The 23,671-nt window shown below is 55.2% G+C and overlaps 4 protein-coding genes across 4 annotated transcripts; 3 read left to right on the top strand and 1 right to left on the bottom strand.

Annotated features, from left to right (window-relative positions):
• Positions 1–25: 25 nt before the first annotated feature.
• Positions 26–915, bottom strand: GGS23DRAFT_592731 (uncharacterized protein; the record flags this gene model as incomplete). Its single annotated transcript, XM_051517922.1, has 3 exons — positions 26–118; positions 270–378; positions 647–915. The coding sequence occupies 3 exons, from the start codon at positions 913–915 to the stop codon at positions 26–28; spliced, it is 471 nt and encodes a 156-aa protein (XP_051376127.1).
• Positions 916–3,546: 2,631 nt separating this feature from the next.
• Positions 3,547–6,625, top strand: GGS23DRAFT_176996 (uncharacterized protein). Its single transcript, XM_051511598.1, has 2 exons — positions 3,547–3,797; positions 4,508–6,625. The coding sequence occupies exons 1-2, from the start codon at positions 3,767–3,769 to the stop codon at positions 6,610–6,612; spliced, it is 2,136 nt and encodes a 711-aa protein (XP_051376128.1). The 5' UTR covers positions 3,547–3,766; the 3' UTR covers positions 6,613–6,625.
• Positions 6,626–7,760: 1,135 nt separating this feature from the next.
• GGS23DRAFT_548330 (ribosomal family S4e-domain-containing protein) lies at positions 7,761–9,359 on the top strand. The gene is made up of 3 exons (XM_051515141.1): positions 7,761–7,954; positions 8,113–8,535; positions 8,701–9,359. The coding sequence occupies exons 1-3, from the start codon at positions 7,941–7,943 to the stop codon at positions 9,050–9,052; spliced, it is 789 nt and encodes a 262-aa protein (XP_051376129.1). The 5' UTR covers positions 7,761–7,940; the 3' UTR covers positions 9,053–9,359.
• A 10,560-nt stretch (positions 9,360–19,919) lies between these two features.
• On the top strand, positions 19,920–22,570 carry GGS23DRAFT_177141 (uncharacterized protein). The gene is made up of 6 exons (XM_051511599.1): positions 19,920–19,985; positions 20,084–20,608; positions 20,703–21,114; positions 21,275–21,493; positions 21,566–21,964; positions 22,094–22,570. Exons 2-6 carry the CDS (start codon positions 20,306–20,308, stop codon positions 22,462–22,464), a joined length of 1,704 nt encoding a protein of 567 aa, XP_051376130.1. The 5' UTR covers positions 19,920–19,985; positions 20,084–20,305; the 3' UTR covers positions 22,465–22,570.
• Positions 22,571–23,671: the final 1,101 nt, after the last annotated feature.

Genomic DNA, 23,671 nt, shown 5'->3' on the forward strand with positions numbered 1-23,671 from the left:
TACCTCTTTTCTTTACTTTTTTCTCTTACGCCTTCTTTTTGGTCGCGGGAGGGGCCTGTTGGCGATCCGGACCGAAGAGACCGAGGAGATAGGCGGTTCTAGTGAGGCAGAGGAAGGTCTATATGCCAGGGGTGGTGGCGATACCACCTCGTTAGCATCGGCTGCTTAGCCCGAACGGGACGACGACGACGATATGTCTTTGTCACAGGGACGAAAAGGGGGCAAGGAGGACGGGCAGGCGGAAGAAGGCAGAAGCGAAGCCCGCTCACCGTAAAGCCGACGTTGCCCCAGGTCACGGCGTTCCAGGAGCCGACATCGACGGCCCTCTCATACCCGAGCGTCCAACAGGTCACACCAACGTGGCTGATGTCCGCGATCCTATATCGTTTTCCCCGACGCATACCGGGAGAGGAAGGTTAGTAGGTGCGATTTGTATAGTTACAGGCAATTCATGCACATGCGTATGTACATGTAGGTATACGGAGTTGAGTTTGGGTTGAGTGTGATGGGAGCTCGGATATGGATACCATGCTGGTTGTATACATATGGAGGGGAATATATGCATAGGTATGAGAAGACTAACTCCCTGGAAGTAGGCACCGGAACATTCGCGCACTGATATGAGGGGGGTTAAAGAACAACTCACCATAGGGCGACGAGGTAGTTCCGGACGACTCTGAGCTCGGTGGTGGTGTAGAGCACGGCGACGCCGAGCAGGAAGAGTAGGCCGTAGGCGTTGCCTAGCTGCAGAGCGACGAGACGGGCGTTGTCGTCGTAGCCAGGGGCGGCGACGGGGAGCTGGGAGGCGACGAACCAGTCGGCGTCGACAAAGGGCCCCAAGAAGCCGCCGACGAGGGAGACGGGCTCGAGGACGGTGAAGACGGCGCGGGGGAAAGCCGGGAGCTGCGAGGCCATGGCGCGCGGAGGGGGGGGGGGAGGGGGGGGAGCGGGAGCGGGGATTAGGTTAGAAGCTAGGTAGCTAACTAACGGAGGGGGTCACGCAGACGCCTATGCATCACACATACACACGTAGGTGGTAGCTATATTACCTATACCTAGGTATGTCACGGAGGGAGGGCGGAAGGGCGGAAAGTATGTATGGATATGGAGATGAGGACCTCGTGTTCCTCCGGTCCTAGGCCGGCCGACGTTGCGATATCGAGTTTGGTAGAGGTACCGGTTACTGCATATTAGTAGATTGGGCGACGGATAGGAATATGCACGAGGGTGGATGCTGAAGTCTGAGTGGCTGGAGTCATGGAGTTCTGGTTCTCGTGATTGGCCGGTCGGTTGCGTGGTGGCCAGGTGGTATGCCGGTACACACATGTACTACCTGCCTACATACATATATGTAACTTGCCAACCTTGCTACCCTCTCCCACCCCACCCACCGCTAACCTACGTACATGCATAATCTCATTTGCCTGTCTGGGCATCCGCACCCGACTGGAACACTACGTCGCAAAAATGTCCGACTTCTACACAAATTCCTAAATTGCGGAAAAGCTTCATTCCTCTTTTCCTTGCATACCGTATATTGCATTGCAACGGTGTGAGCCGCAAGCAAGCCGAGCCGAGCTACGTACACCCTGCCTGCTCGACTGACAGGCAAGGTAGCATTGCCCGCAGACTGGTCGCCCCCATGCTACGACATAATGCTCGATATATGCAATGGATGTACGACGGCGTTGCGTATATTCTCGTACTCCTCCTCCCGCGACCCCGAGCAGAAGCCAAAAAGAGCGAGCAGAGAAAAGGGGGGAACGAGAGGGGGGAGGGGGCGAAGAGAGGGGAAAGGCGAGATTTCCAAAAATATGCATGATTGGCTTCGTGCGATTGTTGTTGCATCTCGAGAATTGCCATCAGATAAAATTGCTTCTTCCCACCATGATTCGGTGACTCGAGCAGCCCCCCCAAAGGCGAAACGTGGGTTACCACACCTATCACATTACAAATCCATTCCCCCCATCAGCGAGCGACGCCACCACCAAAAGGAAAAAAAAGAACGTCATGTAGGCGTGAGCATCGTAGCCGGGACTCCCTATCTATCAACAGCTACCTGTCTCCATCCCCTCTTCTCTTCGGGTTGGTACCGGGCTAGACGGGCTCAAGCCCCCGTCGAGCCGCGCAGTTCTGGCTGGCTCCTCGGTCGGCGGAACGAGGGATACGAGAGCTGCTGGTCCTAGTTGGCCGCGGCCGATTATAAGATTATACAGGCGCCCCTCGCCGGTTACCGTGTGATTCCGGAGCTTACGAGCCATCAATACGAGGCCACGAGTCTACCCGTCGGCCCTGGCCCCTACAAAGTGATCTCCGCCGAGGCTTTTCTGCCGGGCCACCTTGCTAGCAACGAAGGCAGGTCGCGCCGGTCGGTCGGGCGGTAAGTAGGTAGGTATCTCCGTGCATTGTAAGAGGGGGGGGGAGGGGAAGTGGAGGGGCTTCCTTCGCCGCGGCCGGACCTCTACATATACGCCCGAGGATGGCCGCGTATGCATGTATACATATGTAGGCGTACATAGGTGAATATATAGATATAGATAGATCGGTAGATATAGGCATGTATAGGTATATGTTTTGCCTCTTACGTCGCTTTGGACGTCGAAGCGAAGGCCTCCGCGAGCTGACCATCCTCTTGTTTTCGTCTGTGGGGGACGGGAAATCCAAGATAGGCCAGGCCAGTCAACGACGAAAGGGCCACATCAGTGCCGCATTATCGTTCGAGGTGCATACAGGGAGTATGTATTGGCACCGACCTCCCTACCCACCTACATGGCAGCAGATGCTACGTAGAGAACCGCGATGCAGTCAGTACGGTAATTGCGGTTTCGCAGGATGAGCCGCGAGCTTGGCATTTTGCCGGGCGAGAAGAGAGGGAGGGATAATTGATTGAGTGACGGATGCCCGCCTCGTCGAGATGCCTTATCTCTGGTGCGACCGCGTCCCCCCGTTCTCCCCTTATGGTTCTCTCCCCCCCTTTCCTCTCTCTCCCGCTTCCGCAGCAGTAAACCCACTGGATACGCACACGTCTTGCTCGGCCTAGTCCCCGGTCCAGGTCGACCCAGTCTCCGAAGATCACATCGCGTCACTGATAAACGACCCCCTGGCTAAGTCCGGCGCCGCCCGAAGCCCATTTGGCGATGGCGATGGCGATGGCGTACGACGGCCGCAGCATGTAGGTACGTGCCCAGGCCCGAGCAGGTATCGGCCATGTATGAGTATTGGAGGCGAGCCTACCTGACAGGCCCGTCCGATGGCTCTGCGCTCCACGCACCCATACGCACATATTACCAGCAGCCAACATGCCACCTTGGTGTGTCATGCACATGCCGGGCGATGCTCTGTCTATGCATACCTGCCTCGACCTCGAATGATAGCTCCACCCCCGACGAGGCCGACGACGGGCTTTGTGTCTGCTCTGATCTCGCTCTGATCTGCCGTCTGCCCTGATCGGTGTCTGCCTGCCTCTACCTACGTCTACTCCCCGGTCTTGGCTGGGGCAGCCTACGTAAGATGTAGGTAGGTAAGACGCACCGCGCGCCCAGCGTAGCCCGGCCGGTAGGCACCGCGTCTCGTCGACGCCCTCGCACACGTCTGACGGTGGGCGTGAAGTGAAAATGCTCTTCCGAAGACCTCTGAACCTACCTGCCTGGGTCGCGTAGGCCGGTAGAGGTAAGCCGGTAGAGGGAGGGGAGGTAGGGAGGTCAGTTAGGGTTAGGTACCTGCAGAGCGGTACCTAGAGGTAGGTAAGGTAACCTACCTAAGGTAGATGATGTGGGTTGCTAAGCCTTCAGTTGTCCGTAGGTAACTTTCCTCTCCTCTCCTCTCCCGTGGCCGCTCGCTTACCACCGCCTTAGCTGCCTCCCATCTCTCCCGTCTCGCCTCCTATCTGACCTCTTTTACTCTATCCCACACACGCAACTCGCCCTCCGTCCACCACCACCACCACCACCACTCCCTTACCCCATAACCGCAATCCCAACTCAGACCTCCTACACCATCCCGCACCATGTGCACGCGCGGATGCATGGGCGTAGCTACCGGTCTCAGTCGCACCTACGCATGGCGAGGCGTCCTGTCCGTCTCCACGTGAAGCTGTTGCGCGCAAATTCCCCTCCAGCGCCGCTAGCAATATTTCGAGGCGCGACCAATCCGCGCTAACACCAGTCCCATATTACCCAGTCCCATACCCATTCCTATCACTTGCATGCCCGTTGCGACGAGCTCACATCTCGCCTCTTTCCTATATCTTGCTTTTTTCTCTCTCCCTCTCTTCCCTCTGACATCTCCCTCTCTCTCCTCCCGCGTTTTCTCCCTCCACACCAACTTCTCTCTGCCCCTATCTCGCACAACCTGCCCGCCTGTCTACATACCTATCTGCATACGTAGGCACACGCTAGGAGTGGGTGGAGCAGAGATCGATTCCAGCAAGTTCCGGTCGGCGGGCTTGCTCTTCTTCTTGTTTTTCTCCCCTGGGCCGTTGCTGACTGCTGACTGCTGATCCGAGTAGACCCCGTCGCGTGGTGGCGTAACGGGATATTCCTCCTCTCCCTCCACCTCGCACTACCACCCCGGAGACTTGCAGAACCCTCCCAATCCACCTCTTCCCGCACAGACAAGGTGGACGGAACACGCGGACACAGACGTACGGACGGACGGATGCGGCGACACGAACGTGTGGACAACCCTACCTGTCGTCGTGCCGCCTTGTATTCATTTCTCCTGGCATTTCTCCTAAGTCAGGTTGGAGTGCCTCCGCTGTCTTGCGTGCCCTTGTTTTTTGTTCCTCTTTTTTTCCCCAGCCTCCCTCTCTGGACCCTCGAGTCCTCGACCAGGTCCCGGCTCCTCTCTCCTATCGCCCGTTTGCTTCTGCGCGACCTCCTCGCCCCCCCGCCGTCGTTGCCACCAGAGAGTCCGTCCGGACCCTTCTCTCTCTCCCAATGCTCTGCTCCTGTATGCTTCCATCGACTCACGATGGCCACCATCGAGCCGCGACTGATTCATCTGCTGAACGAGTCGGCTGCTACGCCACGGCCGCACCGTGCTGAACTCCCGCCCATCAAAGTCCTTCCGCTCCCCCAGACGCCCGGCCGTTTCCTCCCCATCGACCCCGGTACCAGCCAGAGATCCGATGTCCCGGATGTGGCGCCGACCTCGGGCCAATTGGTCTCGCAGCCTGTGCCCTCCCTGTATTCCGCCGTAGACGAGGTCTCTACTCCGAATTCGGCCTTGAGAAACGACGCTGGGTACCCGTCAGATCGAACGTTGCTAAGCCACATCTCGTCTCAGGACCTGCGCATGATCCTAGATGACACCCCCGATAACGCCGAGGATTCCGGAACGAAGAAGAGGCGACCCGTGAAGGAGGATTTCGTGCAGCTGCCCCAGCCACTGAAGAAGCAGAAGGCTGCTACGCAGCAGCACATGTTCCCTCCCATCATCGTAGGGCTACTCGAACCTCCGTTCGAGGCCGCCTTGTTCCCGCCGATCTCCTCAGCGTCCTTTGACGACCGCCCGCATTCCGAGCCTCCGCAATCCCTAAGCATCGCAAAGCCGACCGAGATATCCGAAGCCGTAGACGACAAGCCCAATCCAAGCCCTCCGCTCGATTCCGAGCGGACCCCCACGGGTAAGATCAAACGACGAGCAGCGAAGCCTCGGCGGAAGTGGTCCGAGGACGAGACGAACCATCTCCTGCTTGGCGTAAGCAGACACGGCGTCGGAAGATGGACCGATATTTTGGAAGACCCCGAGTATACGTTTAACGATCGGACGGCCGGGGACCTGAAGGACAGATTTCGTACCTGCTGTCCCGAGGAGCTCCGTGCCAGCTCGACTGCCAAGAATGACATATTCGGGGCCAAGAGGCCGACGGTGAGGACCAGGGGGAAACCGAAGAAAGGTCTCATGTCGGAAAATATACTCAACGAGACCGAGGAGGAGGCCGAGGCTGAGCAGACCCAGTCGGGCCAGAACGAATCCGATCCTACCCCTGCGCCGAGACAGCGCAAGAGTCGAGCCCACCGCAAAAAATTGGAAGACCTGGCCGAGCTGGGGATCAAGGGACCATTCAAGAAGTCGCATCGGAGGGAGCGACGCCCGTTCTCCGAGCAGGATGACAGGGAGATACTGGAGGGGTTCGAGCTGTATGGCCCGCAATGGACTAAGATCCAGAGGGATCCTAGGTTCAACCTATCCAGCAGGCAACCGACGGACCTGCGCGACCGGCTACGGAATAAGTATCCCGAGAAGTTCTCGGGTACCGAGAAGACGACGATGCAGGTCCGGGAGCCGGGCCGGGGCAACAGCCTCTTGGAGCCCTCGGTCAACATGGCTATCGAAAACTCGCTGCACGTTTCGAAGTCAGCTCTGCTGGAGCCCCAGCTAAACCGGACCAACTCGAAGGAAGACATCCCAAGGTGGCCGTTGTCTTCCAATCATAGCGCGGAGCTCGGCGAGGCTTCTCAGCCGCCGCACGCCAACTTTTACTGGAGCGAGGGGCCCGGCACGGGATTCGCGGCGACTGGCATGGGAGAGATGGACATATCGCGGCTCCTTCTGGACGATACGCAGGTGGCGACCGACGCGCCGTCGGATAAGCGCGGTCTGGGATGAAGATTCGCTCCACTTGGCTGGGGAATCATGCTAGATATAAGCCGTGCCCGGACCTACGAATTCTTGCCCTGGCATGGATATGGCGAAGGAATTCTCGTGACCATGCCGTAGGTCTGACTGAGATTATAGCGCCCTGCACTACTAGGCACAGGCGTGCAGATAGACCACGGTAGAACCCGCCGAGGCACGTGGAAGGGGGAGTTGGTTTCCACGACAGGCAGTCGCTAGGGTTTGGCCGGATGACCTTGGAGGAAAGAAGGCTAATTCTACACGGTATCATTCTCCGCTCGGAGCGGAGTTCCTGTCATTACCTCGTGGACATGTGTGTGTATGTGTGTGTGTTAGCTACTGGGCGAAGATGCGAGTGAATTAAGGGAATATATGCATGAGAGATAGTAGATCAGGACAGCGCCAGGTGTATGAGGCATACGATAGATGAGGCGAAGGGAGCTGTTGCCTAGTTATACATAAGCTATAAGATATAAGAAGTTGGATATATCGAAGCTATATGGGGGCGAAGGGGGGGGTCGTAAGCGTATAGTAGCTCTTGGCTCAGCGTGTATAATTTCCAACATGTAGAGAGAGCTTAGTAGGGAGGCGTCTCATCAACTATTCGTCATATATAGCGCGACACATCTATGTCCATATTTTCCTCCATTTCACGCCTCTCACCCTGTCCAAAGGCGGGTATATCGACGTAGGATGTTATACACGGTTAAGGAAGAGCCCCCCTTTCCCCATCCACTACCTATATTGTATGGCGTCGGATCTCTACCGACGATAGACGGAGAATAAATCTAGACCCAGCCAATCATCTGCCAGGTATGTACTCATTTCCTTTGGCAAAATACGGGGGCTGCCATTTGCGCATTTCTAAGTGAAGCCTACCTCCTCTTCTTGGACGTGCACATCTCCGGTCTACGGGTTAGGTTGGGTTGGGTTAGGTAATGGATCTGATATCGGTATCGGGGTATCGGTTGTATACCTACCTCCTTAGGTAGATGTGCGCGATATAGGTACCTATACAGTACTTGATGTACATACGTAGTATCGGCAACATACAGATTACCTAACCCAACCTTGAGAACAAGATGAGGGGTCTTCAGTACGTACCGTCGAAGGCTTGGGGGGGATTCCGTGCACAGACCACTTTACACTAGGGCACGAGCCCGCGCGCAGCTTCGCTTCGAAATTTTGAATGTTGAACTTTTCCTTAGAACGGAGACGCAGACGCCTCACCAACCCTCGACACATCTACACCCACCCGCATCCAATTCCGTCTGCCACTCTCCCGATACCCCCAAACATCCGTCAATTGACCAGGCAAGATGGGCAGAGGACCGTAAGTCACATCGGCTATCAGAGTCACTATTACCATTCCCACGCTCTTTCCGTCCGCATATGAGCATCTTCCCCGGCCAGAGCGAAACCCATCCTCACTGCTGGAACCGGTTGATCTTCCGCGTTGGCCATCTGCTAACATGACGGCTCCGCTCGCAGGAGGAAGCACCAGAAGCGCCTGAGCGCCCCTTCGCACTGGCTTCTCGACAAGCTCTCGGGCACGTACGCGCCCAAGCCGTCGGCCGGTCCGCACAAGCAGCGAGAGTGCCTGCCGCTCATTGTGTTCCTCCGCAACCGTCTGAAGTACGCGCTCAACTACCGCGAGACCCGGGCCATCGTCATGCAGCGCCTGATCAAGGTCGACGGCAAGGTCCGGACCGACATGACCTACCCCGCCGGCTTTATGGACGTCATCTCCATCGAGAAGACGGGCGAGCACTTCCGCCTCGTCTACGACACCAAGGGCCGGTACACCATCCACCGCATCCAGAGCGAGGAGGCCGAGTACAAGCTCGGCAAGGTCAAGAGGGTGCAGCTCGGCAGGGGCGGAGTCCCATTCTTGGTCACGCACGATGCGAGAACGTAAGTTCTGTCAGACATCATTCAGCCGTTGGATCAAGCTTTGGTTGAGACCACCCTCGCTACCCCCGTGAGAAAGAAGATCGAGCTTTGACCGATGGCTGGTATGTTTTCCCCGAACTCCCTGCGTGGTGCTAACCCGGCGTTTTCTTTTTCCCCCCTTCGCAGCATCCGCTACCCTGACCCCCTGATCAAGGTCAACGACACCGTCAAGATCAACCTGGCCACCGGCAAGATCACCGAGTTCATCAAGTTCGACACCGGCGCGATCGCCATGGCCACTGGCGGCCGTAACATGGGTCGTGTCGGCGTCATCACCCACCGCGAGCGCCACGATGGCGGTTTCAACATCGTCCACATCAAGGACGCCATCGACAACACCTTCGCTACCCGCGAGAACAACGTCTTCGTCATCGGCTCCGACAAGCCCTGGATCTCCCTGCCCAAGGGCAAGGGTGTCAAGCTGACTATCGCCGAGGAGCGCGACCGTCGCCGCGCCCAGGCTCTAGCTGGTCATTAAAAAATGGTCTGGTAAAAACACAAGGGGCAACGAAAAGTGGGGTCCGGCAGGTGGTGTTGACTTTTCACGCGCATGGGAACTGGAGTCTATGGCATATCCAATCGTGCTTACCAAACGAGTAAGAGTCGCGGTTTAGGTCAATGATGAATGAGAATTTAAAATCGATCCGCCGTACCGTTAGCCCCTTGTACTGGACATTTCAACTCTCGGCCTCCTCTTTCCGTGCTATCTGGTAGTGAAGTGTGTGTGTATACATGAGTATATATGTCCTAGCTAGCGCGTTAATGCTATCGTAGAGTATCCCGTGCTACCTTCTTCTCGACATAGGTGTCTCCTCACTCAACATGTAACATCCTCGTCCCGGCCCCGGCCGGTCCGTCTCCCTTTCCCCCCCCCCCCCCCCTCCCCCTCCTCCATTCCCCTTCCTCTTGCTACACGCCATCGACGCCGGCTGGGACACGGCTTTGTATGTGAGCCGGGGCGCCGGGACTACCTACCTACTATCTATAAGTGTCTACGCCATCTCGTGCCAGGTAGCAGGTAGGCAGACACCTTAGGTATCTTAGGTAGACACAGGCGCGAGCTACCTACCTACCCACTTGTGTACGCGTCTCGCATCTGCCGGGTGTCTACCGAGGGTAGGTACATTTTATAATAGCGCGGGGGGAGATCTGCGAAGAGGAGGAGGAGGGGGGAAAGGGGGGGTAGTCGGCGGGACGGGTTACTGGACTGGGCAGGAGTGGGCGAGAGGAATGGATACGGGATTATCAGGGAAGGGAGGATGGAGAGGGTGGTGAGGAGCGGGGCGGTGGTAGGTAGGTAGGTAGGTAGGTAGGTAGGTAGGTATAGAGGGTAGCGGCGGGAGACGGGAGCGAGGAGGCGGCGGAGGACAGGGGGTCTGGAAGACTGGTGCTAGCGTTAGCCACGGACGGAGACGTCGCCGGCGGGTTCCTTAGCCGGCCAGGGTCGAGGCGAGCGTACGGTGCGGAAATACGTCCGCCCGCCCGCCCGCGTCCCAGACGCCGACTCGCGCGCTTAGGTACATCCGGCGTAGGCGCCGTCCGCCGCGCGTCGCGTCGGGGTTCTCGCGGATCGCCAGAGGGCACCGCCCACAGCGGGCAGATGTGGTTACGGACGACGGCGTGCGGGTTGTGCAAAGGCGCGTACCCCCAGGGCTTTCCAAAGATAGCAAACTGGGTGTTCCTCGCCTAGGTAGGTATGTGGCCGCCTCGCAGTCCTACTCCTTACCTACCTACCTATCTCTATGTCCTAGGCGCGGACGGGCGGCGCCAGTAGATAGACGCAGAAGGCGTCAGCTCGCGATACTAGCACTGCCTGTGCCTGCGTGAATCTCTTTCTCTCGGTGTGGCCTGCTACGGACGAGGGTGCTTTCCCTGCGCGTCCCCCAGGAGACGAGGCCAGGTAGCTCTGACTTGGGCGCTACAGCCTGGGCGAAGGCGGCGTGTCGGGGGCACAGGTGGGCAGGAGGTAGGCAAGCACGTCGTTACGCACTTGGGCTGCTGCGCTCCTCGCGGTGGGAGGCACCGTCAGCCAGGAGGACACGGGTCGTGCCGTGCCCGATGGATGTCAAACGGAAGGGACGTGCTTTCACCCACCAGGGGAGGGTGGTATATGGAAGTTGTTTTTCTTACACGAGAGGCTGTCCTGTTGATGGGGGGAATGTGGTAGCGAATTTCGGTAGGAGCCAGAGCCAGGCTTTGAGCGACTGTCCTCCTCGGCTCGAAGGTCTCGAAGCAGAAGGGGGGTAACGAGTAAGCCAGGTTGACCTCTACGTTGTTACAAAACATCACACGTAGTGGGCCAACGTAGCAGAGAAACAACGGCACAGCAGTGACAATTTCTGCAGTGTCATCCGACAGGTAGGTGGTCGCCATACATTGATTCTGCAGAAGGCGATGGCTCTTCCGGTAACACGACGCAGAAGGGTGGAATTAGGCTAGATCTGCTGGCTTGGTAGGCATCCCGTTACCCCGACATGTGGGCTATGACTCTTTGCTTCCCCCGCTGTTCATGAGGTCTTAGTTTTCGGTCTCGTCTGACGAGCTTCTAGCGAAGCCATTGGGGCCGAGGTCGTGGTCTCTCGACGGTCAAGGCCCGCGGCATCGTACCACACTGGGGGGCGCCGTGACGCCGCGCGATTCGACGGACTGAGAAATCATAGTATCCCAGACGGATATTTTGGCGGGTGGACGAGCTTCCTGGCACGGGAGAGGGGAAGGGATACTGAACTCATCGAAACGCTTGACGAGGCCCCCTTCCCGAGAGTCGACTCAGTATACGTACCATTTACTACGCGGCACATGGGTTTGCCTCCTTCTGCGGATCGTCTCAGAAGGCCAGCCCGATGGCCACATACCCGGATATCGTTGTATTGGATGACGAAGTGTTGTGCGTCTTAGCCGAGCTCGGCCAGGGAGGCTCATTAAAAATATATGAGCGAGTGAATCAAAAACTCGCTAAATATTGATTAGGCCAGGCGTCATGGATGAAAGGAATGCCATACCGAGGTGTACGACAGACAAATTCTATAGGCTCGTGAGGACCCGATAGGTCTAGCTTCGGGTCTCGAAAAGGGGGGAGGGGGGAGAGAAGGGGGTGAGACGGTTGGTGAACTTACCCATATAACCAGCCTCATCGGCTGACAAACCGAAATGACATGTCGCTAGATGGATGATGAGGAACCGGGGAGCTTGGCCTAGCCTTGCTATTTCATCATGCAACGTAAATGCGGTCTAGGCTGTAAATGGGTGTCAATATATGCTCGGGAGCGTTGGAAACCCGAGTGTCTGCCATAGTGCAGATGATAATAGGATCTAAAGACGTGCCCTACGTCGGAAATCCGGAGACAGGCGTTAAGGTCTAGGGATGCGAACGACATACTTCCAGGTTTACCCTAAGTGAAAAACACCGAGAACCCGTGACATATTTGTTTGACGAACACTGCCCCATGAACGAGATGTCTTATGGAGACACTAGACGGTGCGGCCCGTGGCACAGACAGCCAACCGGCTGGTGTTCGATCTGCCCTAATTCCCACATTCACGCCACACTGGTAAGCTATTTGACGGAGGTTGCCCCTCGAGATGCCGTACACTCGCACAAGTTTATCGGCTCTACTCTGATAGGCCCCAGTCTCGAGCTGGGCATGAGATACCTACCTAGTGTAACCCGCAAACTCCTGTTGTGACACTGTAAGCTAGGAGGCGTACGACGACTGCATAGCCGGTAAGACACAAAATATTCCAGGGATGGCTCATGTGACAGGTTGATCGACGACTTCGTCATATTAGCTGCCAATATGCGGTGGCCGTCGAACATGGCCCGCCGCGGCCGCTCGCCTCCCTAGCAGGTAGATGGGGACTGGTGATGCGTATCGGTGATTCGGGGTTAGGAGGCGTCGAGTAAAGCTGATGTGGATCAACCACTGAGTGGCGCTGGCCGAATGAAAACTCGCCTCACCGAAGCACAACTCATAGTAGCGGTACTTTCTGTATGTATGGGGTAGAGCCCACATCGTCGGGGACCGGGGACGGTGTAGGGAAGCCCGGGGCGCCAGCTCGCTCTAGGCTTATATAGATTAGGGATGTGATCGACAGCGGTTTCTAGTGAGGCAATATGATGATTTGCATGTAGATGAGGACCGTACAATGCCGTTACTTATACGTACCTAGGTGCTTCCTCTCTTACTAGGGTTGTGTGCCCTTTTTTTTTGGCATTGTGGTAGGCAGCCACACCGAGAGAAGGATACATTTTGCGGCCCTTAATCACTAAGGGGGTTGGAACAACTCGTGATTATTTCAAGATGGGCGTCTGCTGCCGAAAAATGTCGGGGCGAGCTTCCATGTGTCCCCCAACGGGTGTCATCTCGCAGAGGATGACGGACGGGTGGCAGTTATAGACACGGCATATTAGTGCGTAGGTACCTATGTCGGGAAGTGTCTAGACGCATCCGAGACACGGGACGGGAGGCATCGTAAATGTCGAGGCGGGAAGAGCAGAAGCCCTGCTTATTTTCCCCGTCGTCTGGTCTCTTTCCCTTTTTTTCCTTCCCTTATTCTCTAGCTTGCGCCATTTGCTGCACCAGAGGTAGTCGGCCACTACTCCTATTACCTCCTTCTCCCACGGGCTACGTGGATAGGACACCGTGATGCCACAAGGCAGGGGGATAAGACGGCAGACTGCGTATATCGAGCAGCAGCCAAAATGGCGGTCTGCTTTAATCAAAATGGGAATGTCATGGATATTGGACGCCGGATACTCGGGATGGGAGGCAATATCTCACGAACGGTAGGTGCCTCTTAGCTGATGAAGATCGCAGCTGAAATGATCCCTTGTCATCTTACGTCGGTGTCGTTGCAGGGGGGCGAATGGATCCCGAGGGGAGGCTCTCGTGGCAAGCAGAAGAAGGGAACTTCCCGCAAGAGCTTCGGGAGGGGGGGAGGATCTATACGTAGGAGGGGTTTTAGGCGAGTGGTGATGATCGAGGCCGGGTACGGGGTGGATAAAAGGACCTCAGACAGGAGCTGTTGCATAAGGACCTACCTAGGTAGGTAGGTAGGTAAGTGGGCATTTTATATCGGCACAATGACATAGGTATCCAACTGCATAAGCACCCGAGCTTGCGCCGACCGAGACCGACCTTTCCACACCTCCGATTCGCTCTCGTGCCTGATCCCGAACGCGAGTGCCGTCCTGGCCTGTCCCCCACGCACACATACTGGCCTCAGGTAGATATCTTAACCTGTACATACCTCCTATACTTGGGTGTAGGCACTACCTTAGGTACCTCCCGTGCCTGCCTGGTAATCCGTAGGTACCCCGAAACGTCGGCGATCCCTCTTCAGCCCTAGGTAGTCACCCTACCCATCCTATCACCAGCGCTATACATAGGTAGGTATACCATTCCCGGGGTTTTATTTACCTTAGGTACCTCTAGTTTTGGTCTATCTCTTGTATCTACATCTAACCGCCTACCCACCCCTATCGAGGTAGCATACGAATAGTAACACCGAGGGCCTGATCCCAAGTCGTTATCTTTCGCGCACGCCATCCGCGCGGCATCCCCGCCGACTAGACGAGCTCTCGAGCACCACTTTATTTGGGGGACAGCGGCGCCGCTGAGGAGCTACGCGTCGTCCGTCAGCGCTCGACAAGTGCGTCTAGTCTCTTGTCTCGGGATCGATGTCCCGAAGCTCCTCGTTCTCCTCGTCGGCTTAGGCGATCGTCAACTTCCCCGTACAATAGATGTTCGCCTCCGCGCCTCGTCTATTATGGCCGACATTTGCTGGGCGAAAATACGCCCAATTGTTTTGTGCTAGGTGCCGAGGCCTCGGGCCTTAACCCTGTGGCGCCCCGGGATGCAGGTTACAAGGTAGCACGCTAGGCCGGACCAGCATCGCGCATCAATTCCTGTCCAAGCCGTACCGCGACCCAATGCCGCTTACGTCGAATCAAGTTGGCGTCTACTAGGCACGTAGTATGTCCGATCAGCACGATGGCACGTTCCGGCATGAGAATACCCGCGGTAAGCCGGCGTGAGTTGCGCCCCGTGCCTGCCGCAGACATGCCCCCTCTCCGAGGACGGGCAAAATAGAAGAGAGGAGCGGACGTGCAGCTTGCGTGTCTCCAGAGCTTCAGTACCTATGTCGTCGTGATGAGAATTAGGCGAGGATGGAAGGGCCGGGAGGTGTGTATGTATGCTCCTCTCAACACCTATATCTTTCTTGGCCTGCAGCTGGATGGTCTCCTCCCTAGCTTCACCCCGCTGCCTCGCCCCGGTCTTTTCCCATCCCATCCCCTCCTCCCGGGCCACCCGTCTACGGAACCCAGCGCAGGCGCCTCTGGTGTGGGCTGTTGCAACATCATACCTAGGTACCTGGGCAATTCAGCAAAACGTCCAGCCATGCCACCAATGGGTTACAGCTATGGCCTGCGGGCTAAGATAGTTAGATTAACCTGGTTGACCTAGCGTGAACAATCCTCTCCCTCATTATCCCAGAATCATGGGACTATGGGACTAAGTTCAAACGAAGCTCTAGGTCAGGTGGGTTCTTTTCCCCCCTCTTATAGGTGGGGGAATCTCAAGGTCCCAAGGTGGCTTCGTGGGGGAGATCCTTGTCCCGTTGGAGGCTAGGCACACACATTGCTGGTTTAAAGCCAGATCCGAGCACTCTTGACGATTGCTAGAGAGGGCCGTTCCTCGGTTGTTTTGGGCCTTGTTTGGGAGAGAGTATCATGGATACTCAAAAGCTGGTCTAGTCCGAAGGCGTTGGGCAGGGCATGTAGAGAAACTCGCACCCTTGTCGATACAGGCGGGCCAACATTCGCGTAATCGGTCTGGATTCGAACGAGTCTGGTTACCTTATGACCCTTACTGTGTGTACACGTACCCTCGAGTTGGGAAACCCGGGCCAGTACTTCAATCCCCTCCTTGCTGGGTCCTCATGATCCCTGCATACTTGTTCCTCATGTGGCTACCCGAATGCAAAAGTCTGGGGTAGGCTCCCAAGTTCCGGGGTGCCAGTACGGCGCCCACGTTACCTCTACGGCCTTACCTCTACGGCCACACCACAGCCCGACTCAGCCTGGATCAGAATCGTCTGGGACATTATCAACTTGACGCAAGTCTGCCCTTTGCGTTACACGACAGCGATACCTACGAAGGCTCCGCGATAGCTTCGTGGCAGCCTTACGACGGGACTTTGGCTTTGACGAGTTATGCCCTCGATTCACCGCCCAGTTGTTAGTTGGCCGTTTCTTTTCCTGATCCGCAGCCGGCTTACCGCCAAGCTGGGATGCCGTCTTCGCGTCATACGCCGTGCGCACTCTTGTCATTATCGTATCCAACGTTTGTGTAGCTCTGACATGCAGTGAGCGCATGCTTTTTCTGGGATTTACAATTGCTAGATGTAACACACCCTGTCGACCCGCCCCGTCCCGGGGGCAACGAGGGAAATAGACTGCTAGGCCGGGCGATCTGCCGGCTCCTGGACCATTTCATAATAGCCGCCCTAAGTCCTCATACGCTCTCTGCGTGCCTCCCTTCACCCGAGGCCTTGCATGCCTGCTGACGACGTCCCTACTATGGCGCGTATGACATCGCGTCGATACATGATGAGGCTCAGCCATTGATGTTTTGAGACTCTAAAATTGGTTGCACTTTTGGACGACGAAGCTGGCGTGGCCCTTGTTGTCGCATGCATTGCATCCCCGCCTCCGTGGATGAAAGCGGATGATCGACGACACTAAGATTGAACGCCCAGATCAATAGCAAAGCAGTAAGTCTCCTTAGATTTTCAACTAGATGTGCGACGCAGATCACGATGGGACATCCGATATTCTAGGGCTGAAAAAGCAGAGGGGTGCCCAACCGAGATTCTAGACCGACCGAGATTCTAGGCAGAAGACGACGTACCGACATGCCGAGACGTGAGATCGGCGGTCGTTAGCTGTGGCGCTGCATGGGATTGCTTCACATATAGGTACTGTCAATATTTTGATAGGCATCTCGCGGTTTAATCGCCCCGGGTCCCTATCCTCTGTGTCTGCTGGTATGATCCCGCCGGAGACCACCGCGGTGTAAGTCAGGCAAGTATATCTATGATGATGACCTGCCCGGCAGGCATTCAAGGTGTGATATACATACCTACCTACCTACATTCAACTCACAAGGGGGGCCACACGCCGGCGCGTTCTCCACCCCCGCCATCGATCAATCAAGTCAACTCCACCAGCTATCGACTAGTAATTGTTGCTGCTCTTATTCTGCTACCCCTCGTTCCGCCCGCCTTTTCGGGGTCGACCGAACCGTCTTGAGCTAGCTAGCCCTCTTCCTTGACCGTTGACTTATGTCCATTAGCAATTTGGGGGTTCGCGTGTGGACATATAGCCTCTATGACCCGAGCTGCAGCAGTCGAACCAGTCAGGATTCCCAGCAACGGTTACATTACACACACATCTAGTACCCTCGCCTCCAACAACTTTTCAAGACCAGGTGATACCATCTTACCAGCATGGATCGCCAATCACTTGTCATTGCTACTATGTCGGTACTTGGTTATCCTTATACTTAATCCCTTGGCGCACGTACACCACGCCCCGGGTACTTCTCTCGCTCAATATATGTATTGGAGATAATATATTCATTTACATGTTGGTGGCCCGACCTCGTTGTGTTTGGGGGTATCCAAACCAACCAGGGAAATTAGGGATGTGAGATACCTAGCTCCAGGCTTTAACCTCAATATTCTACCTTGGCGGAGGGGTTAGTTCGGCATTGAAACTGTAGCTAATCGTGCCTACGATATTACCGCGTTGTGCTCGCTAATCGCATGCTACCCGCGTGAAGGGCACGTGCCTAAGTCAGATTTCGACGGAGCAAAGACCGGGCCAGGTCCTAGAATACGGAGAGCAAAACGAAAGAGAGAAAATGAAGAAATGAAGAAAATCTAGCTTCGTCAGGCCAAACGAGCGTACAACGGTATCTATAACGGCAGCGGTGTTGCACTTACGTGTAATTCATGACTATCACCTTCTGCTTACTTAGGTACCTGGTAGCAGCGCGAACCCCACGCACCGACAGATACGCTACCGAGACAGGCCAAGCTCGTCAACGGCTTCGGTCAATTGTTTCCTGCCTCACACGTAGGTACTTAGGTGTACTTACGGCATCTAATGTATCTCCCGTCTCTCAAGTATTGCGACGAGAGTAGGGCCAGCCCATCGTGACATCTACGGCGTGCGTTGCCGCTTTAGGACCTTTACCTTTGTTACAGCGAGGTTTTTGGGTAGGTGTATATAGTAAGCAGCATTACGGCGTCACTACGGGCAGAGAACCTCGCTCGGCAGGGCGTATACCTACCTACATAGGTGGGCATGTCCTTATAGAATTTGGAATCCCTTTCGAGAGGCTCTTTTAGAGAGATAACTTTAGACCGTAGATGTAAGGGAGGTGTTCGCTCAATAGCTAGAGGAGATGCCTTAAGCAAGCCTGCATCCTGGCTTACATGGTGCTCTGTACTTCACTACTTCAGCATGCAATCAGGCCACAGTGCCCAACAACTTGGTTCTGGGTTAATACTCAGCGAAAGATTGTATTGCATCCAGGTCGGATAAACCGCGCACCTAAGCGTATTAGACTGTAGATATAGGTGCAAACTGGAAATCGCTTGATGGCATATGGAGGGTTTGCATTCGGTCCGCTTACCCTCTTACTCGTCTTCCCGTTTCCCCAAAGTCGTGACTTGCTTTCTACGTTGAAACATCAGTACCTATGTCAATGATACGTGACTTACTGGGCCTATACCGTATGCTCTCGATTGTTGGAACTTTAGATAACCTGGGCAGATAAATAGGCAATTCCTAACTCGCCGAGCAGTTAAGTGTCTCCTTGCCCAAAACAACCCGGATTATGTAACCTCAGGCCACGCACAAAACAAGCCCAACGAAACCAGTCAATCTCGGGGCAAAAAAAACCAAAAAAAAAAAAAACCGAGGAGACGCCACGCCGAATTTGGCAAGTAAGGCTAAGTATCTCAGTACTTGCTCATGGGAAGGAAATAGGGAGGTAGGTACCTGTGGGGGACCCTGCGTACTAGCGGGTGGTAGCAGGTACTCACCACCTAAGCCCGCGTGCTCAAACTGAGCTAAGAGGCGCCTGGTTATGTACCTAGTACTTCGCAGCCCATGGAATTACCCGCGGGCACCTAAATCCTGCCGTCTTGTCACCCCTCCCTCCGTCTCTCTCCTCTCTACCCTCCGCCTATCCAACAACACACATCCCCTTTGCCCTTCTGCTAGCCTCCAATGGCTTTGATTCGAGCTGCACACAAATATACGCACATGAACCCGCAAGCGTAAACACGTCTACAGGCATACCTATCACCTACATAGCCGGCAGTGACAGCAACGCTACCTGCGCAAGGTGGAAGAAACAATCACCACACGCCCACATCCTCGGGCTGCCCCCCCTGTCTGCTACACATCCGACCTGATTCGCCGTTGCAACTAGTACGGTGCTACGGGAACAGTTGGTATTAAGAAGACACGCCCCCTGCGGATTCTTTCCCTACCCTACCCACGAAGCCGCTGCCAACTCTTCCAGCGCCAGGGGTAGAAAGGCATGGCGGCGTGGCAATGGCATGTCCCCGAAGGAGCTTCCCATCGCGGGACAGGCTCCTTTCCCAGACAGCCAGCGCTGGCCTCGCCTTTCCGATTCGTCCGCGGGCAGTCGATTCCATCTCTCTCTATAGGGATGTATGCGTATACAAGCCCGTCTCAGCGTACACCGTTACCATGGTCCGAGTCCTCCTGCTCGGGTCCTCTTGCGGGTAAGCGGTCATTGCCATTGCTAACTCGTCGCTGTCTACTTGCTCCTGACCCGCCTCTGCTCCCCCCTCCCCCCTTAGTCGAAGTGATGCTACTCGACGATGTGCTCCATACCGGCTTAGTTCCTGGGTCGTCTCACTGCCTGCGGCTTACCCTCTGGGTCCTGGGTCGGCTCCACGGTTCCACTTCCACATAGAAAGTCGTACTCTTCTCCTCCATACACCCTGGTAGGGCCGAACCCACCAGAGCACACAAGCGTTACTCGCAAGGAAGCCACAAGGACAGCAGGGCTGGCTGCTTAGTTTCCGATGAGTCTATTCTTGATCCGTCTAGTCTTGGCTTCGGTGGTCACTTTCAGCCGAGCACAGTAGATTTATCACCTCATCTGGTACTGTTTTCTTCGCTCGGTGTTCTTCTCGTTACCCGGCTCCCCAGTCTAGGCGACACTACAAGCACGCATATTTTAACCTGCCCCCTAATACGCCCAGTTGCCCATACTTTGAACATATAAACTAGGTCCCGAGCCCCCACCCGTTCAGAACACTCTTTGACTTTCCTCTTCCGATTTCCCCGGGCTTCTCTCTAGGTGGGCCGTGTTCTCTCTGTTAAGCCGGTTGGTCGTCTCTGGTGAGTGGTCGATAGCTCGTTGGACGCTTGCCGCTCGATCTAACATCTTGGTATAAGGCTTTGCTTGAAGCTAGGTCGAACGTGTGCTTCTTTCGGGCTTCTAGCAACGGAGCCGGACAGATCCGCCTCCTTGGAATTCGGCCCGACCGTCAAGCCCGGAACTCCCAATCCCAGCTTCCCTATCCGTTATCCCTTGTTTCAACAATCGATGCGACCGCATCTTATATGTATGCTCCCTGGCTTATGCGTACCTGAGATACTGCTATAATTACGTGCCCTATGTCGGCTAAACGCCTCGCCTGGCGCTTTCCTAGTGCTTGGAGACGTACTTTTTCCACCTCACCTTCGTGGAGGAAGCCCGCTTCCGGGAATGGAGCCGATGCCGAACGGGGACGATCTAGTACGGCGTTTCGGTATCCAGGATGGACCGGCCGTTCAGTTTTTGCCCTGACCGCTACCGCGGGTGTGCTGGGCTTTGGTCTCGCCGCGGCCTCACTGCAGGGACCTCCCAAAAGCGCCGTCACACTTTTTGATAGCAAGGTGCCAGTTCCCAAGTACGCATCGTTAAAAGGGATGGAGGACGTAAGTTCATAGCCGTTACCAGAAAGAAAAGCTAGGGGAGGCTTTTGTTTCGTTGGGGTTGTGGATTAAACCTTCTCGCTAAGCTCCCATCTAGGCCGTTGACGAAATTCGGCGTGAGATTGCCAATCACGGTGAAAAGGAGGACATAATCAGCATAGACCCAGAAGATCTCCTCTCTCATGGTTATTCTGAATGGTCGACAACAAATCCAGATACGTTGCCGGTTGCCGTTGCTTACCCGCGCTCGACAGAACAGGTGTCGATCATTGCACGACTCTGCTATAAGCATCGAGTGCCTATCATCCCTTACTCGGGGGGGACGAGTTTGGAGGGAAACTTCTCGGCTCCTTACGGTGGCGTCAGCGTCGACTTCGCGTACATGGACAAGATCGTCCAGTTCAACAAAGAGGATATGGACATCGTCGTTCAGCCGAGCATCGGCTGGCAGGATCTCAACGAGCGGCTCAGCAACATGGGCAGCGGCCTCTTCTTCCCCATCGACCCCGGTAAGTCAAATTATCGTTGATCAGAATCTATCCCCCCGCGGCAACTGGGGGTTAGATCTTACGAATACCAGAGACGTAATCTTGTCCCATGCTCCCATTTTCGTGCCTCGAAGATGAGAACTAATGAGTGTCTGCTAATCTCGAAATATTCAAACCGTAGGCCCGAGCGCCAAGATCGGCGGCATGGTTGGCACTAACTGCTCTGGCACGAATGCTGTCAAGTACGGGACAATGAAAGACTGGGTCATCAACTTAACGGTCGTATTAGCAGATGGGACAATTATAAAAACGCGAAGGCGCCCAAGGAAGAGCTCAGCGGGATATAATCTTAATGGCTTATTCGTCGGCTCTGAGGGGACCTTGGGTTTAGTTACCGAGGGTAAGTTTCGGTTCCGCTCATCCCCTGTTTCTAGCATCGCCATGGATATACCGAATACTAACTGGGTATAAGCCACCCTCAAGCTTGCCGTCGTCCCCGAGGAATACTCTGTAGCGGTAGTGACTTTCCCCACCATCCGCGACGCCGCCTCAGCTGCTGCCGGCGTAATGCAGGCGGGGATACCCGTTGCCGCTATGGAGATCATGGATGAGGTTCAGATGCGGGTTGTAAATCTAGGGGGCGCCACTGCCCCGCGGGTATGGAAGGAAATGCCGACACTTTTCTTTAAGTTTGCGGGGACCAAGGCGAGTGTCAAAGAGAACATCGAGCGCGTTCAGGTAATTACGAGGAGTAACAAAGGCAACAACTTCGAGTTTGCCAAGGATCTTCGTGAGCAGAAACTTCTGTGGTCGGCAAGAAAAGAGTCTCTATGGTCGATGTTGGCTTTGAGGAAAGGAAACGAAGAAGTTTGTAAGTCGACCCCACCTTACCCCTGGACTTTGTTACCCTCCACGAGCCGGGAAGCTCCCCGACGGCCTACCATAGCCAAAGTCAATCGAGGCCCCTCGGATCGGTCCTGACAGAACGCTTTTCCTTTAGGGTCCACGGATGTAGCCGTCCCATTCAGCCGGCTCGCCGATATAATAGAGGTGAGTAAGAAAGAAATGGACGACCTGGGCTTGTTTGCCAGCATTTTGGGTCACATCGGCGACGGGAATTTCCATGAGAGCATTATGTACAACCGAGAGGATAAGGATAAGGTCGAGGCGTGCGTCAAAAACATGGTCAAGAGGGCGATCGATATGGAGGGTACGTGTACGGGCGAACACTCGATCGGCTGGGGCAAGAAGGAGTCGCTACTCCTCGAGGTCGGTCCGGACACGGTAGCCGTCATGAAGCATATCAAGCTGGCGCTTGATCCGCTATGGATCATGAACCCCGGCAAGATCATGGATCTTCCGGCATCTTGATCGCATTCTCTAGACGCCCCTCTCCCCCCTTTGCCCTTACTATAAGGCGGTATGATATAGGTTTCGCATCGGTCTACAACTTTGTTGCCCTAGAGTAATTTCTAGGTTTCCTCGTAGGCTTGGAGGTCTACTGCAAACCTGTTCTGTTAGGAGAGGTATATGACGGGCTGAATAGCAAGGACCAGCCGCCTCGCTTCACCTACCAAGGTGTATGGTGGTCCCAATTGCTGGTAGAGGGTGTATGCACGGTTTCCCCGGGTTCGCGGCCAGTTGGGCTTTTTTGATTGGTGGAGGGGGAAAAGGGGTTTGGAGGGGAGACGGAGTTGCGCAGAAGATGTTAGTAGACGCAGAGAGGGCCGAGTTAGAGGCATCAAGGGGGAGGGGTACGATGTTGCTTTATCAGGGGTTATTTGCACTGCGTCAACAATATCAACCTATGCTATATGCAGCACCAAGCACTCAATCTAGAGGGAAGCATCTCGTGGTTATACAGATATGAGTACGCAATCTCTCCTCCATGTAACTCGGCTTGTCCGTTAGAGGAGGGGTGGTACCCTCTTTCAATTCAGGAGATCTACCCCTTTGCCTCTCATTCGCTGGCTAGCGCGGTTCACATATCAACCCCCTCGGCCCCAGCTCAGATGCTTGAAACTCAGATGCTTAACAAATACAAGAGACGGAGCGGGACGACAACGACAACGACAACATACATATTGTTACACAGTCATCCCAAGTTGTAAGCAAACGAACAGAACAGAGTGGTATGCACCTGGATAGCTGCATGGGAGAGAAGTGTAGTGTAGTCTGTATCCACGGTATGTCACCTTATTTATTTTCCTGCGGAGATACCCAGAGATGCCTACGAGATTAGGTAGGCACCTATTTATAAGGTAGCTACAAGTGTTAATGGATTACCTCCTAACCCACCTGCCTAATCTACCTAGAGGTACCTATCTACCTACCTAACCTGCCTGCCTCCTCTCCTGAGGTAGGGAGATTCCTCTTCTGTTAAGTTACCGGGTAGGTACCTACCTAGGCAGTAGGTACCCAAGGCTGCATCGGCCAAACTGATGTGAAGGCAGACCATTATGTTACCCAAGTACCTACCTGGTAACTTAACGGAAGAGGTACTTACCTAGGGGGGAGGAAAATAGGGGTATTAGAGGTACCTAGAAGCAAGCCAAATGGCGACAATACCATGACGATT

This window comes from Durotheca rogersii (genome assembly GCF_024521655.1).
Source record: "Durotheca rogersii strain YMJ 92031201 chromosome Unknown GGS23scaffold_2, whole genome shotgun sequence".
Lineage (NCBI taxonomy): Eukaryota > Fungi > Ascomycota > Sordariomycetes > Xylariales > Xylariaceae > Durotheca > Durotheca rogersii.

What these genes read in the sequence shown, in the direction of transcription:
- GGS23DRAFT_176996 (XM_051511598.1), top strand. Translation starts at nt 3,767, where the DNA reads ATGATGTGGGTTGCTAAGCCTTCAGTTGTCC. An exon ending in TGCTAAGCCTTCAGTTGTCC is followed by an intron (nt 3,798 to 4,507) that starts GTAGGTAACTTT and finishes TGATCCGAGTAG; the next exon opens with ACCCCGTCGCGTGGTGGCGT.
- GGS23DRAFT_548330 (XM_051515141.1), top strand. An exon ending in GTCACGCACGATGCGAGAAC is followed by an intron (nt 8,536 to 8,700) that starts GTAAGTTCTGTC and finishes CCCCCTTCGCAG; the next exon opens with CATCCGCTACCCTGACCCCC.
- GGS23DRAFT_177141 (XM_051511599.1), top strand. Translation starts at nt 20,306, where the DNA reads ATGTCGGCTAAACGCCTCGCCTGGCGCTTTCCTAGTGCTTGGAGACGT. An exon ending in CGTTAAAAGGGATGGAGGAC is followed by an intron (nt 20,609 to 20,702) that starts GTAAGTTCATAG and finishes GCTCCCATCTAG; the next exon opens with GCCGTTGACGAAATTCGGCG. An exon ending in GAAAGGAAACGAAGAAGTTT is followed by an intron (nt 21,965 to 22,093) that starts GTAAGTCGACCC and finishes CTTTTCCTTTAG; the next exon opens with GGTCCACGGATGTAGCCGTC.